The following is a 15504-nucleotide window of genomic DNA, read 5'->3' on the forward strand; positions in this document are numbered from 1 at the left end:
CATCAAGTCTGTGCCAGCTCTTTTGAAGAACCATTTAGTTAGTCCCATTGTCCTGTGCTTTCCCCATATGCCTGCAACATTTTTCTCCTTCAAGTATTTATCTGATTCCCTTTTTAAAGCTACCCTGGAATTATATCCGTTACTCTATCAGGCTGAGCATTTCAAATTCTAATCACTTGTTGCATAAAGAAGTCTTACCTTGTGTCACCTCTGGTCCTTTTGCTAAGGACGTGTATGTGCAATACAGAATATTGCAAAGCACTTTGCAACTAATTAGTTACTATGTATAGTCACAATTTTACTTTATTTTTAAAGAATTCCAGGAACAAAGCAGAGCAGCTAGTTCATAGACAGTAAAATCCCACAAACATCAAATGCGGCACTAACCATTTTATTTACAAACTGAAAATGCTGGAAAAACTCAGCAGGTCTGGCAGCATCTGTGGAGAGAGAAACAGGGTTAACGTTCTGAGTCCGTATGACTCTTCAGATTTCCAGCATCCGCAGTATTTTGCTTTTAGCCATTTATTTGTTTCTGGATGGGATATAGTGAAGATCATGGAATCATAGAAGCCTGGAGATTTTCCTCATTTTGGACATGAAATCTTTCATGAAATCTGGGTGGAGGGCACAGGAGAGTTTCATCCCATATTCAGGATCATGCTTAACCCAACTTTGGTTAAATAGTTCACGTTTTACCACCTAGAATTATACAGAATCTACAGCACAGAAACAGGGTCGTTCAGCCCAACTGATCCATGCCATTGTTTATATTCCACATGAATCTCCTCCTACTCTAATTCCCTCTCTCCAACCGGCCACAATGTAGCTCTTTCTTCAACAAAAGCACAGTGTTAAAATACATTGTATATAGACAGTTCCTCAAATGTTATCACTTTCTCCATCACAAAAGCTCTGTAACTGTTCCCTGGTAATAAGCACAGAAAAATCCATGGTTTCACATCATAGCAATTTTTCAAAGGCCACTGTGAAATTTCTTTTCAGCGTCATCTTGAAAAAAAAAGTCCAAACGTTTCAAGTATAGGGACATTCAGTGCGGCTGAAAATATCCTAGCGCATATTTCACGGGCTCATTCTTCACTTGCCAAGACCGGATTTTGTTCCTGTAATTTTGGCAGGACTGCTCTGGTGTAGAAATCTTCCAGTTTGTCCACTGCATTCTTCCAGAACTTTTCATCATATTCCACTGGGACAATAGCAATCTCATGTTCAGTGTAGACCACAAGGTCGGCCTTGTTGAGGCCCACGACCGCCAACTGGCACTGAATCTGGGTGAAGTAAGAATGACCCCTCTTCAGCTGAAATTCACCGTTATTGCATTCCAAGCAGAACTTTCTGTCTTTACAAGCCTCGTTGATAGTGTGATTCCTGTGCTTATAGGGGCATTTGACCTCGACGAGGCTGATGGTATCTCCGGTTGTCTTGTCAACCACTACACCATCAGGACTTGCTGCCAACCAGGCCTTCATTGGGTCAATGAACAGCCCACATGGTTGAACAGATATTTGGTGCCTGGTGTTCTCAGACTTCTGCTTCTCATATTTTCTGATGGCTATGGGCTCTTTCTGGACCCCCCATTTCATCGCGGGAGTGCTGACATTTGAGCCCAGGCCAATGATGGGCTTCAGGTAGGACTGAGGGACCTCAGTGCTTTTTCCATTCACAAACTTGCAGTGGGAAATCTTGTGCGCAACCGAGGCTGTGATTCGGTTTCTGCGCTGCTCGAACCAGGCTCGGTTTTCCCTTTGACCCCGTGTCTCTTTCTCGATCTCTGCTGCTCTCTGCTTACTGATCATTGCTGAGCCGAAGGAGATGCTAGGTTGACTCCTTTGGTCAGCTTGGCTTTTGGTGCCTGTCGCTTTACCCACTGCCTTGGATCCAGAGTTGGCACTACCAACAACCACTGTGGATCGCATGGCACCATTATTGCTGCTCTCTGCTCCTCTGGTAGTTAACCTTGTGGATCTCTGTGCTTCAGGGTTTCTGGTCTTAGTTGGGTTCGAAGGTCTTCCTGCATTTGAAGGTCTGGCCAAGCTGGGACTCCCACCCTTTGCCTCTCCTCTCTGGCTTGCAGATCGTGAACCCCTCGGACTGGCTGCTTTAGTAGCAGGTAGTACAGCTCCCTCCTGAGGCTCAGGTTGGTTTGGGTTAGCTCCCTGCTTTCTCCGATGATTAGATGGTCTTCCTGCCATTTGGAAAATGGTTAAAGTCTCTGCAAATAAAAAGACCAATTAAAACAGAAAGCTTTAAAATGAAATGAATGTTGTATCAGTCAAAAGAAGCAGGTGAGATAGTGCAATAGAAAAACAAGATACAGAAATGATTCACTTAAATAGGGAGTGGAAAGTGCTGAGGTGAGAATGATACCACAGAGAGGGTCTGGGTGTCTTGTTTCATTAGTGTAAAGGTATAAAGGGGTCAGATATGGTGCAGGTTGTTGTTGGCATAGTGGTTACATTGCTACACGAGTAATTCTGAAAACGTGAGTTCAAATTCTATTCGGGCAGCTCGAGAATTTGAATTCAGTTGAAGAAAATTCTGCCTTCAGTAAACGTGACCATGAAGCTGTTGGATCGTGAAAATCCATCTGGTTCACTGAAGTCCTTTAGGGAAGGAAATCTGCTGTCTTCACCTGGTCTGAACTGTGTGTGACTCCAGTCCTACACCAATGTGGATGATCATGAGTTTACCTCGCAAGCTGTGACTAAATTGTTACCAATGGTTCAATAGGTCTGCTCACCACCACCTACTTGGCGCAATCAGGGATGGACAATAAATGCCGGCCTTGCCGGTGAGCTCACTTCCTGAGAATAAATATAAAATTAGGAGAGGAATTGCTTCGATTACTCAGTAATAGGGGTTGGTGTGTTGGTAAATAGAGACCACATGATGTTGAAGGAAAGGAATAAAAATAAGGCTTAAGGTTAAAACAAATTATTGATCTGTACAGAAAATGGAAACTGAAAAGGCGACATTAGGAAAGTTGCTCAAAAGTTTGACAAAAAGATGAGCTGCTAAATATTTACAGAAACAGGCCACTTAACCCAACAGGTGCAGTCTGGTGTTCCTGCTTCATCCAAGCCTCCTCCCATTTCTCTTCACCTAATGTCATCAAAATGTTCCCCCTCGTGTGTTTATGTAGCTTCCCCTTAAACACATCTACACAATTTGCTTCAACCACTGTAGCAATCAGTTCCACATTCTCACCTTTCTCTCACATGGGGGGATGGTGGCACAGTGGTAATGTCACTGGACTAGTGATCCAGAGACCCAGGCTAATCTCTGGGGAACATGGATTCAAATGGCAGCTGGTGCAACTTAAGTTCAGTTAAAAAATCTGGAATATGAAGCTAATCTCAGTAATAACCATCATCAATTGTTTTAAAATGCCCTTTAGGGAAGGAAATCTGCCATCCTCACTTATTGATTCTTAACTGTCTCTAATATGGACTTGCAAGGCCTAACACTCAGTTCAAGGGCAATTAGGGATGAGCAACAAATGCTGGCTTTGCCAAAAATGCCCACATCCTATGAAAAATCAGAAAAAAACTCTAAATAAAGAACTTTCATCTGATTTCCCCATTGGATTTGTTAATGATGGTCTTATATTTCTGACTCTTAGTTCCCCACAATTGGAAACAATTTTTCTATGTCCACGCTTTCAAATCCTTTCATAATTTTATAGATTTTTGTGAGACCATCCCTGAGATAAAAAAGACCCAATCTATTCAATCTTTCCTAATCATTGTAACCTCTCAGTTCCGCTATCGGCCTTGAAAATCTTTTTTGTACCTTCTCCATTGCCTCTAAATCGTTTTTAGGACATGGAGCCCAAAACAAACACATACTGCAAGTGTGATATAATCAAGGTTCTATAGAGGTTTACCATAACCTTTCTGTTTTTTAATTCTCACTCTCAAGAAATGAATTCAGATGCTTTGTGTTTTTTTTAAAACAACAGTCTTTAACCTGTACAAAAACAAAAACAGAATTACCTGGAAAAACTCAGCAGGTCTGGCAGCATCGGCGGAGAAGAAAAGAGTTGACGTTTCGAGTCCTCATGACCCTTCGACAGAACTTGAGTTCAAGTCCAAGAAAGAGTTGAAATATAAGCTGGTTTAAGGTGTGTGTGTGGGGGGCGGAGAGAGAGAGAGAGAGAGAAGTGGGGGGGTGGGTGTGGTTGTAGGGACAAACAAGCGGTGATAGAAGCAGATCATCAAAAGATGTCAACAACATCTTTAACCTGTGTTGGAGTTTTAATGATTTGTGTCTCAGAAGCTTCTGTTCCTCTACTCCATTTACACACTTATTTCTCAAGGAGTATATTCTTCCAAAATGTACTACCTCACTTATCGATATTGAAGTTCTATTTTTTATTCATTCACGGGGTGTGGGTGTCGCTGGCTGGGCCCAGCATTTATTGCCCAACCCTAGTTGCCCTTGAGAAGGTGGTAGTGAGCTGCCTTCTTGAACTGCTGCAGTCCATGTGATGTAGGTACACCCACAGTGCTGTTAGGGAGGGAGTTCCAGGATTTTGACCCTGAAAGAACGGCGATATATTTCCAAGCCAGGATGGTGAGTGACTTGGAGGGGGACGTCCAGGTGGTGGTGTTCCCATGTCCTTGTCCTTTTATATGGTAGTGGTCGTGGGTTTGGAAGGTGCTGTCTAAGGAGCCTTGGTGAATTCCCGCAGTGCATCTTGTCGATGGTACACACTGCTGCTACTGTGCGTTGGTGGCGGAAGGAGTGAATGTTTGTGGATGGGGTGCCAATCAAGTGGGCTGCTTTGTCTTGGATGGTGTCAAGTTTCTTGAGTCTCATTGGAGCTGCACTCATCCAGGCAAGTGGAGGGTATTCCATCACACTCCTGACTTGGGCCTTGTAGATGGTGGACAGGCTTTGGTGAGTCAGGAGGTGAGTTATTCACTGCACAATTCCCAGCCTCTGACCTGCTCTTGTAGCTACAGTATTTATATGGCTAGTCCAGTTCAGTTTCTGGTCAATGGTAACCCCCAGGATGTTGATAGTGGAGGATTCAGTGATGGTAATGCCATTGAATGTCAGGGGGCGATGGTTAGATTCTCTCCTGTTGCCTGATACTTGTGTGGCGCGAATGTTACTTGCTACTTGTCAGCCCAAGCCTGGATATTGTCCAGGTCTTGCTGCATTTGGACATGGGCTGCTTCAGTATCTGAGGAGTCACGAATGGTGCTGAACATTGTGCAGTCATCAGTGAACATCCCCACTTCTGACCTTATGATGGAAGGAAGGTCATTGATGAAGCAGCTGAAGATGGTTGGGCCAAGGACACTACCCTGAGGAACTCCTGCAGTGATGTCCTGGAGCTGAGATGACTGACCTCCAACAACCACAACCGTCTTCCTTTGTGCTGGGTATGACTCCGACTAGTGGAGAGTTTTCCCCCCTGATTCCCACTGACTCCAGTTTTGCTAGGGCTCCTTGATGCCACACTCGGTCAAATGCTGCCTTGATGTCAAGGGCAGTTACTCTCACCTCACCTCAGGAGTTCAGCTCTTTTGTCCATGTTTGAACCAAGGCTGTACTGAGGTCAGGAGCTGAGTGGTCCTGGCGGAGCCCAAACTGGGCATCAGTGAGCAGATTATTGCTAAGCAAGTGCTGCTTGATGGACATTGAAGTCCCCACCCAGAGTACATGCTGCGCCCTTGCCACCCTCAGTGCTACCTCCAAGTGGTGTTCAATATGGAGGAGCACTGATTCATCAGCTGAGGGAGGGCGGTACGTGGTAATCAGCAGGAGGTTTCCTTGCTCATGTTTGACCTGATGCCATGAGACTTCATGGGATCTGGAGTTGATGTTGAGGATTCCCAGGGCAACTCCCTCCCGACTGTATACCACTGCGCCCCCACCTCTGCTGGGTCTGTCCTGCTGGTGGGACAAGACATACCCAGGGATGGTGATGGTGGTGTCTGGGACATTATCTGTAAGATATGATTCCATGAGGATGACTATGTCAGGCTGTTGCTTGACTAGCCTGTGAGACGCTCTCCCAATTTTGGCACTAGCCCCCAGATGTTAGTAAGGAGGACTTTACAGGGTCGACAGGGCTGCGATTGCTGTTGTCGTTTCTGGGTCGATGCCGGGTGGTCTACCTGGTTTCATTCCTTTTTTGAGACTTTGTAGTGGTTTGATACAGCTGAGTGTCTTGCTAGGCCATTTCAGAGTCAACCACATTGCTGTGGGTCTGAAGTCACATGTAGCCCAGACCAGGTAAGGATGGCAGATTTCCTTCCCTAAAGGACATTAGTGAACCAGACACATTTTTTCAACAACCGACAATTGTTTCATGGTCATCATTAGACTTTTAATTCCAGGTTTTTATTGAATTCAATTTCCACCATCTGCCATGGTGGGAATTGAACCCGGGTCCCCAGAGCATTACCTGGGTCTCTGGATTACTCGCAGACAATTCCACACCCATTCTACAAGTCTTTCTGTATTTTGTCACAGTCCTCCTCCAAATTAAGTTTACCTATTTTCCAAGTTGGTGGAGAGATTTTAAGAAGGGTCTTATAACCATTAAAGGAGAGGGTTTAGGGAGAGAGATCCAGAGCATGTAACCCAAGAAGTAGAAGGCATGGCTGCAAATTGTGTAGTGAAGTGGGGAATACACAAGGGTCCAGAATCAGAGGAGAGGAGTGATTTGGGATGGCTGCAGAACTGGAGGAGGTTACAGAGATAGGTGCCTTTAACCGAAAAACATCACAAGGTATTTTAAAGATTTATACATCACCCCAATCCATTGAGGGGTTTAAACATAAGGATGAGAATTTTAATGTTAAGTCTAAAGTCAAGGGGTCACTGATTAAAAATAAGGGATCGCTCATTCAAGACAGAGATGAGGAGAACCTTTTTCTCCCAGAGGGTTGTGAGTCTTTGGAACTCTTCCTGAAAAGGTGGTGGAAGCAGAGTCTCAATATTTTTAAGGCAGAGCTAGATAGATTCTTGATTAACAAAGAGGTGAAAGGTTATCGGAGGTAGGTGGGAATGTGGGGTTAAGTTTACAATCAGATCAGACTTGACCTTATTGAATGGTGGAGCAGGCTCGAGGGGGCAAGCGGCCTAATTCATATATTCATATATTGCTGGACTGGGAGCCAATGTAGATTAATGAGTAGGTGAATGGAACTTGGTGCGAGTTAGGATTCAAGTAGCAGAGCTTTCGATGAGCTGAAGTTTACAGAGGGCGAAGGATGGGAGGTCGGCCAGGAAAGCCTTGCAAGAGGGGAGTCCACAGGTAATAAAAGCATGGATGAGGGTTTCAGCAGTAGACGGGCTGAGGCAGGCTCAGAGGGTGGGATGTTACAGAGGTGAAGTAGGTGGTCTTTGTAATGGAGAGAATATGGGGTCAGAAGCTCAGGGTCAAATGGAACACAAACAACCTGAGGGAATGGAAATAATGGCATCTGTCTTCGCATGTTTAAATGTAGGAAGTGACAGCTCATTAAAGACAGGGTGTTAAAGAAGTGATACGATAGCCAAGAGACAGTGGAGGAAGAGTGTGAGAGAGAGAAAGAGAATACAGAGTGAGGTTAAAGTGAGATTAAAGTGAATTACGCACAGGTTAATGAGGATCCCAGGTTTCTGACCAGGGAAGAAGTTGAGGAAACAGAATTTAGAATTTTTAAAAAGGGGAGTTGATAAAAACTGGGAAAAAAATAAATTAATCAACTATGGGGAAGTATGGGTTAGAATCGAGAGGATGTGTCTTTCAGAGAGCTGGTACAGGTGGCACGATGGGCTGAATGGTCTCATTCTGTGCTGCCATTCCGATGTGTCAACACAGGGAAACTCTTTCAAAAAACAGTATAATTTTTGCTGTTGTTAAGTTCTGTCACCCAGATAAATTATAGCACTTAAACACAGTAGGGGCTAAGTTTAACAGTGGTGTAAAATGGCATCTGTTACAATTGCTGTAAATTCAGTTTTCTTTGGATATTTCGGGCTTGGGTGTTTGAGAAAGAGCAGGTAGGCAGCTGGTGATTCAATGTAAATCAGAACCATGACCACTTGCATTTATATTGAACCTTCAAAGGAGTAAAACATTGCAATGTGCTTTACAGGAGCTATGATCAAATGATAAAAACAATAAAAATAAGAATGAGATATGTGAACGAGTAAGAGGGCAGGCGCCCAAACACTTGTTCAATGAAGAAGGTTTTAAGAAGTGTGTTTAAAAAAAAAGTACAGAGCGGTAGAGAGGCAGAAAGACTTAGGGAGGGAATTCCCGAGCACAAGACCAAGATAGCTGAAGGAACACAGCCAAAGGTGGGGTGACTAGAATCAGGGATGGGCAGGAGGCCAGAATTGAAAGAACACAAGTGCTGTTAGTGTGTTTTAGGACTGGAGGAGATTACAGTATTAGGAGGGGTGAGGCCAAGGAAGGATTTGAAAATAAGAATGAGAATTTTAAATTTTAGATGTTGCTTAGCCTGGAGCCAGTGTAGATTGGTGAGCAAAGGGGTTTCGAATGAGTTAGACATGGAAGCAGGGTTGTGGATGAGCTCAAGTTAATGGATGGTGGAAAATGGGAGGTTGACTAGCATCAAAAGAATCAAATCGGGTCAGTAACAAAGGCCTGGACAAAGGTTTCAGCAGCAGATGAGCTGAGGCAGGGGTGTAAACAGGAGATGTTGCGGAACTGGAAATGAACAGTTTTGGTGATGGAGATCGCATAGGCTTGTAACCTGAGCTCAAGATCTCCCTAAGAGCTTCACAGTCAATGAAGTATTTTTTCAAAGTGTTGTATTGTAGGAAACATGGCAGCCAATTTGCACACCAAGATCCTACAAGCAGGCATGACCAATGTATGGGAGTAAGAATAGGCCATTCAGCCCATTGAACCTGTTCTGTCATTCAATGAAATGATGAGCAATTTGTATCCTAATTGCATCCACCCACCTTGGCTCCATATCCCTTAATAACTTTGTCGAGCAAAAATCTAGTGATCTAAGATTTTAAATTATTGATGGAGACCCAGTATCTACTGCCTTTTGTGGCAGTACTGTCAATTTTACCACCCCTTGTGTGAAGAAGTGTTTCCCAACTTCCCTCCTGAAATGGCCGGCCACTGATTTTAAGGTTCTTTCCTCTTGTCCTGGACTCCCTCATCAGCAAAAAATGTTTCTCTCTATCCTACTCTATCAATTCTTTTCAAAATCTGAAAAACTCAAACAAATCACCCTTTAACATTCCATACTCCAGGAAATACAGGCTGATATAATTTACCTAATTTAATCCTTGGAGTTTCAGTGATATTGGATGAGGAATAAATATTGGGCAAAACACTGAAAGACAACATACAACTGAGCCATTTCAGACCAGGAAGAGATGGAGGTGACAATTTGGCCATTAATATAATGAAACTCAAGAATTACTGAAAAGAAAGAGACTTGCTGTCAAAGCTTTTTGGCTTGCACTCACCAGGACAGACTTAAGAAGGCCAAATTTCAAAGGGAGCAATAATTTATACTGCCTGAGAAAAGGGTGCCGATTGGTTGGCAAATTGAATCAAGTTGGCAAATTAGCACCCTTTTCTCATGTAGTATAAATTGTTGCTCCCTTTGAGATTTGGTATTTGAGTTGGCTGAAAAAGGTTTGCCTAAGCTTTTCATCTTGCACTCATCAGGACAATCGCAAGAATGTAAATGTCAGGGGAAGCAACAACGTTATACTGTATGGGAAGAGAGCGCTGATTGGTTGGCAGGTGGACTCTGATTGGTGTTGCCATGGAGAATGCACCAGTTAATAGTGACCGACAGTTAGCTGCCAAGCATTGTTTGAGATTTTAAACCAGAAAGCTTGACCCTGATTAGTCAAGGCATTGCTTGAGGAATGAATCAGTGAATGGCTGTCACTTATTTTGTTTAGCTGAAACATGTTCTTTCTGTTTGCAAAGAACAGGGCCCTGTGTATTAATATATGCAGCTTCCAGTACACACAAACGTGCCACATTGCGAGCCCAACTGCTAATCTTAAATTGGTCGTCAGCATAATGTTTAGCACACTGAAGATTGTTTAGCAAATGTTGTCCAATCGCAAAATCACATCTAATGTTGGACACAGTGTTTTGAGTTTTGCAAGTACGGGCTGGTTGGGTACAGTCTGCACCCTGCCCACTGCGAACAGAGGCTGGGACATGCTGTTTGATACGATCCGCCAGTCTTTGGGAAGCACGGCCTACATACCTAGCATTACACTGGCACTGAGATTCGCATACCACATGACTCACTTGTGCGATAGGCAGAACATGTTAAAACTGCAAACTTTGAAACTGTGCCTTCTATACCCAAGTCCAGTTCATCAACACACACCAGAAAGTGCAACAATCCTAATACTGATGCCTGGAGAACTGGACCTCCTTCCAGCCTGAAAAACAAACATTCACCACATTTCTCTGCGTTCTGTCCCTCAGTCTATTATGTGTTTGAATAGGTTACAGCCAACTCTTTGTTTTGGACAGTTCCCCCAATCAGCCAGTGGAGGCAGTGTTGAAAAAATTTGGAGTAGTGTCTGATTTCCTCTATAAAGTGCATTTTATTTTAAAATTTCAAAAAAAACATTCTTTAATGGGATGTGGGCATTAAGGGCAAGGCCAGCATTTGTTGCCCATCCTTTATTGCCCTGGAGCTGAGTGGCTTGCTAGGCAGTTAAGTTCAGAGGGCAGTTAAGGGGCAACCACATTGCTGTGGGTCTGGAGTCACACGTAGGCCGGACCGGGCAAGGACAGCCGATTTCCTTCCCTAAAGGACATTGAGGATAGTTTCATGGTCATTAGCTTTCGATTGAATTTAAATTCCACCAGCTACCGCTGATTCTGTGCCCCCAGATGATTAGCCTGGACCTCTGGATTACTCGTCCAGTGACTTTCCACTACACCACCGACTCCCCCATGGCCTGTTTGTGTCTGGACTAAGCTGTGCTGCTCTGATGCTTTACGGCACGCAGGGTCTGGCTGCTAAGTGGGTGGTTTGGGGCCCTCTGTGGCTCACCCATGGTTCTTCCCATGACAGCATGAAAAATCGGCATGCTTGGCAATATTGAGAAGGGGAAAGATTCGGGATTTGGCTGTGTGATCTCTCTCCCCCTCCCCCCTCCATCCATCCCTGGGGGAATAGCCAGCCAACACGCACTGGCTAGCTTTAAATGAGGGTTGCATGAGATGCCGGCAGGTTCCCCTACTATAGAGGAGCAGAGGGGACAGTGGAGCTCATTGCAGAGTTCTTTCAAGGAGCTGACACAGACCGGATGGGTCGAATGGCTTCCTGCTTGTGCTGTATAATTCTATGATGAGTTGTTCTGCTGAGGCCCTGTCAAACACCCAGCAATACACAGCAGTATAAAAAAAAATCTTGGAGACGAGTGACATGATCACTTCTCACCATACGATGGAGAAGTGAAACATTCGGGGAGTTATAAATAGGCTGATAAAGTATACACCTGTCAAATGGGGTCTTGTTCGGGCTTGTTACCCGTGTTTTTTTTAGCTCCCAGTTAACGGGTAGAAGAAGGGAAAATGACTAATTGCAATTCAAATTATGGATTGCAAAGCGGGTGGGGGATCTATCGTGGGGAATCTATCAAAGCTGCTCCAGCTCCACATTTACAGTGCGTAACAAGGCAATCTCTCTCTCGCCCCCACCCTCCCCGGATCCTCAAACCACCACCCACCCCCTCCCCAACAACCCCCAGAACTGACAATGACCGAGCGTGGCTGGGCTGATGACTGGCGGCTTGGGATCGGCCGACAGATCTGGGGATTGGGAGTTTGGGGTTCTAAAGTTGGGGGCAAGTGGGGAGCCGGGACAAGCCCTCATCGAGATACCTCTCAAAATTCAGGAATCTGGGTTGAAACATAACAGGAAGCAAGTGAAACAGAAAGGAATTCAGATCTAAAACTAAAATCTCAGTGCAACTTTTAGAGCGTCGGTAAATCTGTAAATCTCATCTTTCGCATAATCTGAGAATGGTTTCCTTACCTGCGATCCAGGAATTCACTCCTTGCTGCAATCAGTTTACTGGACTCTCACTCCGGAGTGTGACGTCTCCTATGTGCCAGTTTCCGACCGGGTACACATGCTCCACCCTAAGGCTGATGCAAACATTGACATTTAAAAACAGGCAGCAGGATTTAAAAGGGCAATGCTAGAGGCAACATGGACCCCACTTGACACCGTCATGCGGTGAATGCCCAATACAGACACCCTCGGCAATGAGAGAGCATGTCTGAAATAGAGACAGGAAAGTGCTGGCAGAGTGGACCAGTCGACAGCAGAACACAGGAACGGCAGAAGGTCATTCAGCCCTTCGAGCCTATTCTGTCTTTCAAGCAGCTCAAGGCTAAGATGTACCTCAATTCTATTTAAATACCTTTGCTCCAAATCCATTGATCCCTTCCCAGCAAAATTCCATCAATCTCATTCTGGTAAGTTCCAATTTAACCCTTGTAGCCCTGGTAACATTCTAGTGACTCTGTGTTGCATTCCTTCCACGACCAACAGATCCCTTCAACGGTGCACTGCCCAGAACTGAATGCACTACACCAGATGTGTTCTAGCTGCAGCAAGGCTTCGTCCCCTTTATATTCTGGCCTGTAATTTATATACACAATATTTCTTTAGTGACCCTTGTACAAGGATCCCTCAAGCCTTTTGGACATCTACTGTTTCTAGTTTTGTACCATTTTAAAAATACTCTGATCTATTCTGTTCTGGTCCAAAGTGGATGACCTCACAACCTCATGGCAATCTATCTACCACAATTTTGCCCACTCAATTAATCTGTCAATGTCTCTTTTTGTACAAATGGTAGTACAGATCTTGAGTATTGCTGAAAAAAGAGACAGATTGTCAAAGCTTTTCATCTTCACTCAACAGGACAGATGCAAGAATATTAAATTTCAAAAGGAACAACAATTTATACTGCGTGATGAAAGGCATAGTGTTGCTGGGTTCACAAGTCTACTCTGACTGGTATGTATTCATATGCCAGATCTGTCCTCTGCAGGCAATAGGAAAATGTCCAGATATTGCACCCTTTTTGAATAAACAAAAGCATAGGGGACAATAGCTCCCTGGTTCATTTGCCATGACATTGTCTTGACCAATCAGAGCTGACTTGTCAACCAAGCAGCACCACCCCTTTTCTCATGTAGTATAAATTGTTGTTCCCTTTGACATTAGGCATTCTTACGTCTGTCCTAATGAGTGCAAGATGAAAAGCTTTGACAGCATGTCACTTTTTCAGAAATACTCAAGGTCTCTTTGTAATTCTATGTTCCGCTCTACACTAGCGACTATCACTTCAATCTTATTGTGATCTGAAAACTTAGATTTATGGCTCTTTATTGTGTTTTTTTAATTCATTCATGGGATATTGGCTTTGCTGGCTGGGCCAGCATTTATTGCCCACCATTAGTTGCCGTTGAGAAGACGGTGGTGAGCTGCCTTCTTGAACTGCTGCAGTCCATGTGGTGTAGGTACACCCACAGTGCTGTTAGGGAAGGAGTTCCAGGATTTTGACCTAGCAAAGGAAGGTCAAGGAACAGTGATATATTTTCAAGTCAGGATGGTGAGTCACTTGGAGAGGAACTCCCAGGTGGTGGTGTTCCCATCTATCTGCTGCCCTTGTCCTTCTAGATTGTGATGGTCATGGGCTTGGAAGGTGCTATAGAAGAAGCCTTGGTGAATCCATGCAATGCATTTTGTAGATGGTACACACTGCTGCTACCGTGTGCCAGTGGTGGAAGGAGTGAATGTTTGTGGATGTAGTGAAAATCAAGTGGGCTGCTCTGTCCTGGATGGTGTCAAACTTCATGAGTGTTGTAGGAGCTGCATTCATCCAGGAAAGTGGAGAGTATTCTATCACATTCCTCACTTGTGCCCTGTAGATGGTGGACAAGCTTTGGGGAGTCAGGAGGTGAGTTAGTCATCACACGATTCCTAGCCCCTGACCTGCTCTTGTAGCCACAGTATTTATATGGCTAGTCCATTTCAGTTTCTGGTCAATGGTAACTCCCAGGATGTTGATAGTGGGGGATTCAGTGATGGTTATGCCATTGAACATCAAGGGGCGATGGTTGGATTCTTTCTTGTTGGAGATGGTCATTGCCTGACACTTGTGTGGCACGAATGCTACTTGCTACTTGTCAGCCCAAGCCTGGATATTGTCCAGGTCTTGCTGCATTTGGACATGGACTGCTTCAGTATCTGAGGAGTTGCGAATGGTGCTGAACATTGTGCAATCATCAGCGAACATCCCCACATCTGACTTTATGATGGAAGGAAGGTCATTGATGAAGCAGCTGAAGATGGTTGGGCCTGGGACACTACCCTGAGGAACTCCTGCAGTGATGTCCTGGAGTCAGGTTGACTGACCTCCAACAACTACAACCATCTTCCTTTGTGACTCCAACCAGTGGAGAGTTTTTCCCCTGATTCCCATTGACTCCAGTTTTACTAGGGCTCCTTGGTGCAATACTGGACCTGGTATTAGGGAATGAACCCGGCCAGGTGGTAGAAGTTTCAGTAGGGGAGCATTTCAGGAAAAGTGACCATAATTCAGTAAGTTTCAAGGTACAGGTGGATAAGGATAATAGGAGTCCTCGAGTTGAGGTGCTTAATTGGGGGACGTCTAATTATAACAATATTAGGCAGGAACTGAGGGGTCTAGACTGGAGGCGGATGTTTGAGGGCAAATCAACAACTGACATGTGGGGGGCTTTCAAACGTCAGTTGATAAGAATTCAGGACTGGCATGTTCCTGCTAGGATGAAGGATAAGTATGGCAAGTTTCAGGAACCTTGGATAATGAAGGATATTGTGAGATTAGTCAAAAAGGGAAGCATTCGTAAGGGCTAGAAGGCTGGGAACAGATGAAGCCCGTGGAGAATATAAAGAAAGTAGGAAGATTAAGCAAGGAGTCAGGAGGGCTAAAAGGGGTCATTGAAAAGTAATTGGCAACCAGGATTAAGGGAAATCCCAAGGCCTTTTATACGTATGTAAAAAGCAAGAAGGTAGCTAGGGAAAGGGTAGGGACAGAGGTGGGAATCTGTGTGTGGAGCCAGAAGAAATGGGAGAGATACTAAATGAATACTTCTCATCAGTATTCACCAAAGAGAAGGACTTAGCAGTCGATTTGTCTAGGGAAGAGTGTGTAGATAGCCTGGATCATGTTGAGATCAAAAAAGAGATGTTAGGCATCTTGAAGAATATTAAGGTGGATAAGTCCCCAGGGCCAGATGGGATCTACCCCAGAGAACTGAGGGAGGCAAGGGAGGAGATTGCTGGGGCCCTGACAGAAATCTTTGTATCCTCCCTGGCTACGGGTGAGGTCCCAGAGGACTGGAGAATGGCCAATGTTGTTCCATTGTTTAAGAAGGGTAGCAGGGATAATCCAGGAAATTATAGGCCAGTGAGCCTTACGTCAATGATAGGGAAATTATTG

The 15504-nt window shown here is 44.5% G+C and overlaps 1 protein-coding gene across 1 annotated transcript; it reads right to left on the reverse strand.

Annotated features, from left to right (window-relative positions):
* Positions 1-285: 285 nt before the first annotated feature.
* On the reverse strand, positions 286-12116 carry LOC121287963. Its single transcript, XM_041206137.1, has 2 exons — positions 12039-12116; positions 286-2233 (listed from the first exon to the last, which is right to left on the reverse strand). The coding sequence occupies exon 2, from the start codon at positions 2211-2213 to the stop codon at positions 1092-1094; it is 1122 nt and encodes a 373-aa protein (XP_041062071.1). The 5' UTR covers positions 2214-2233; positions 12039-12116; the 3' UTR covers positions 286-1091.
* Between the last annotated feature and the right edge of the window lie 3388 nt (positions 12117-15504).

Source organism: Carcharodon carcharias, chromosome 2 (assembly GCF_017639515.1).
Source record: "Carcharodon carcharias isolate sCarCar2 chromosome 2, sCarCar2.pri, whole genome shotgun sequence".
NCBI classification, from domain to species: Eukaryota; Metazoa; Chordata; class Chondrichthyes; order Lamniformes; family Lamnidae; genus Carcharodon; species Carcharodon carcharias.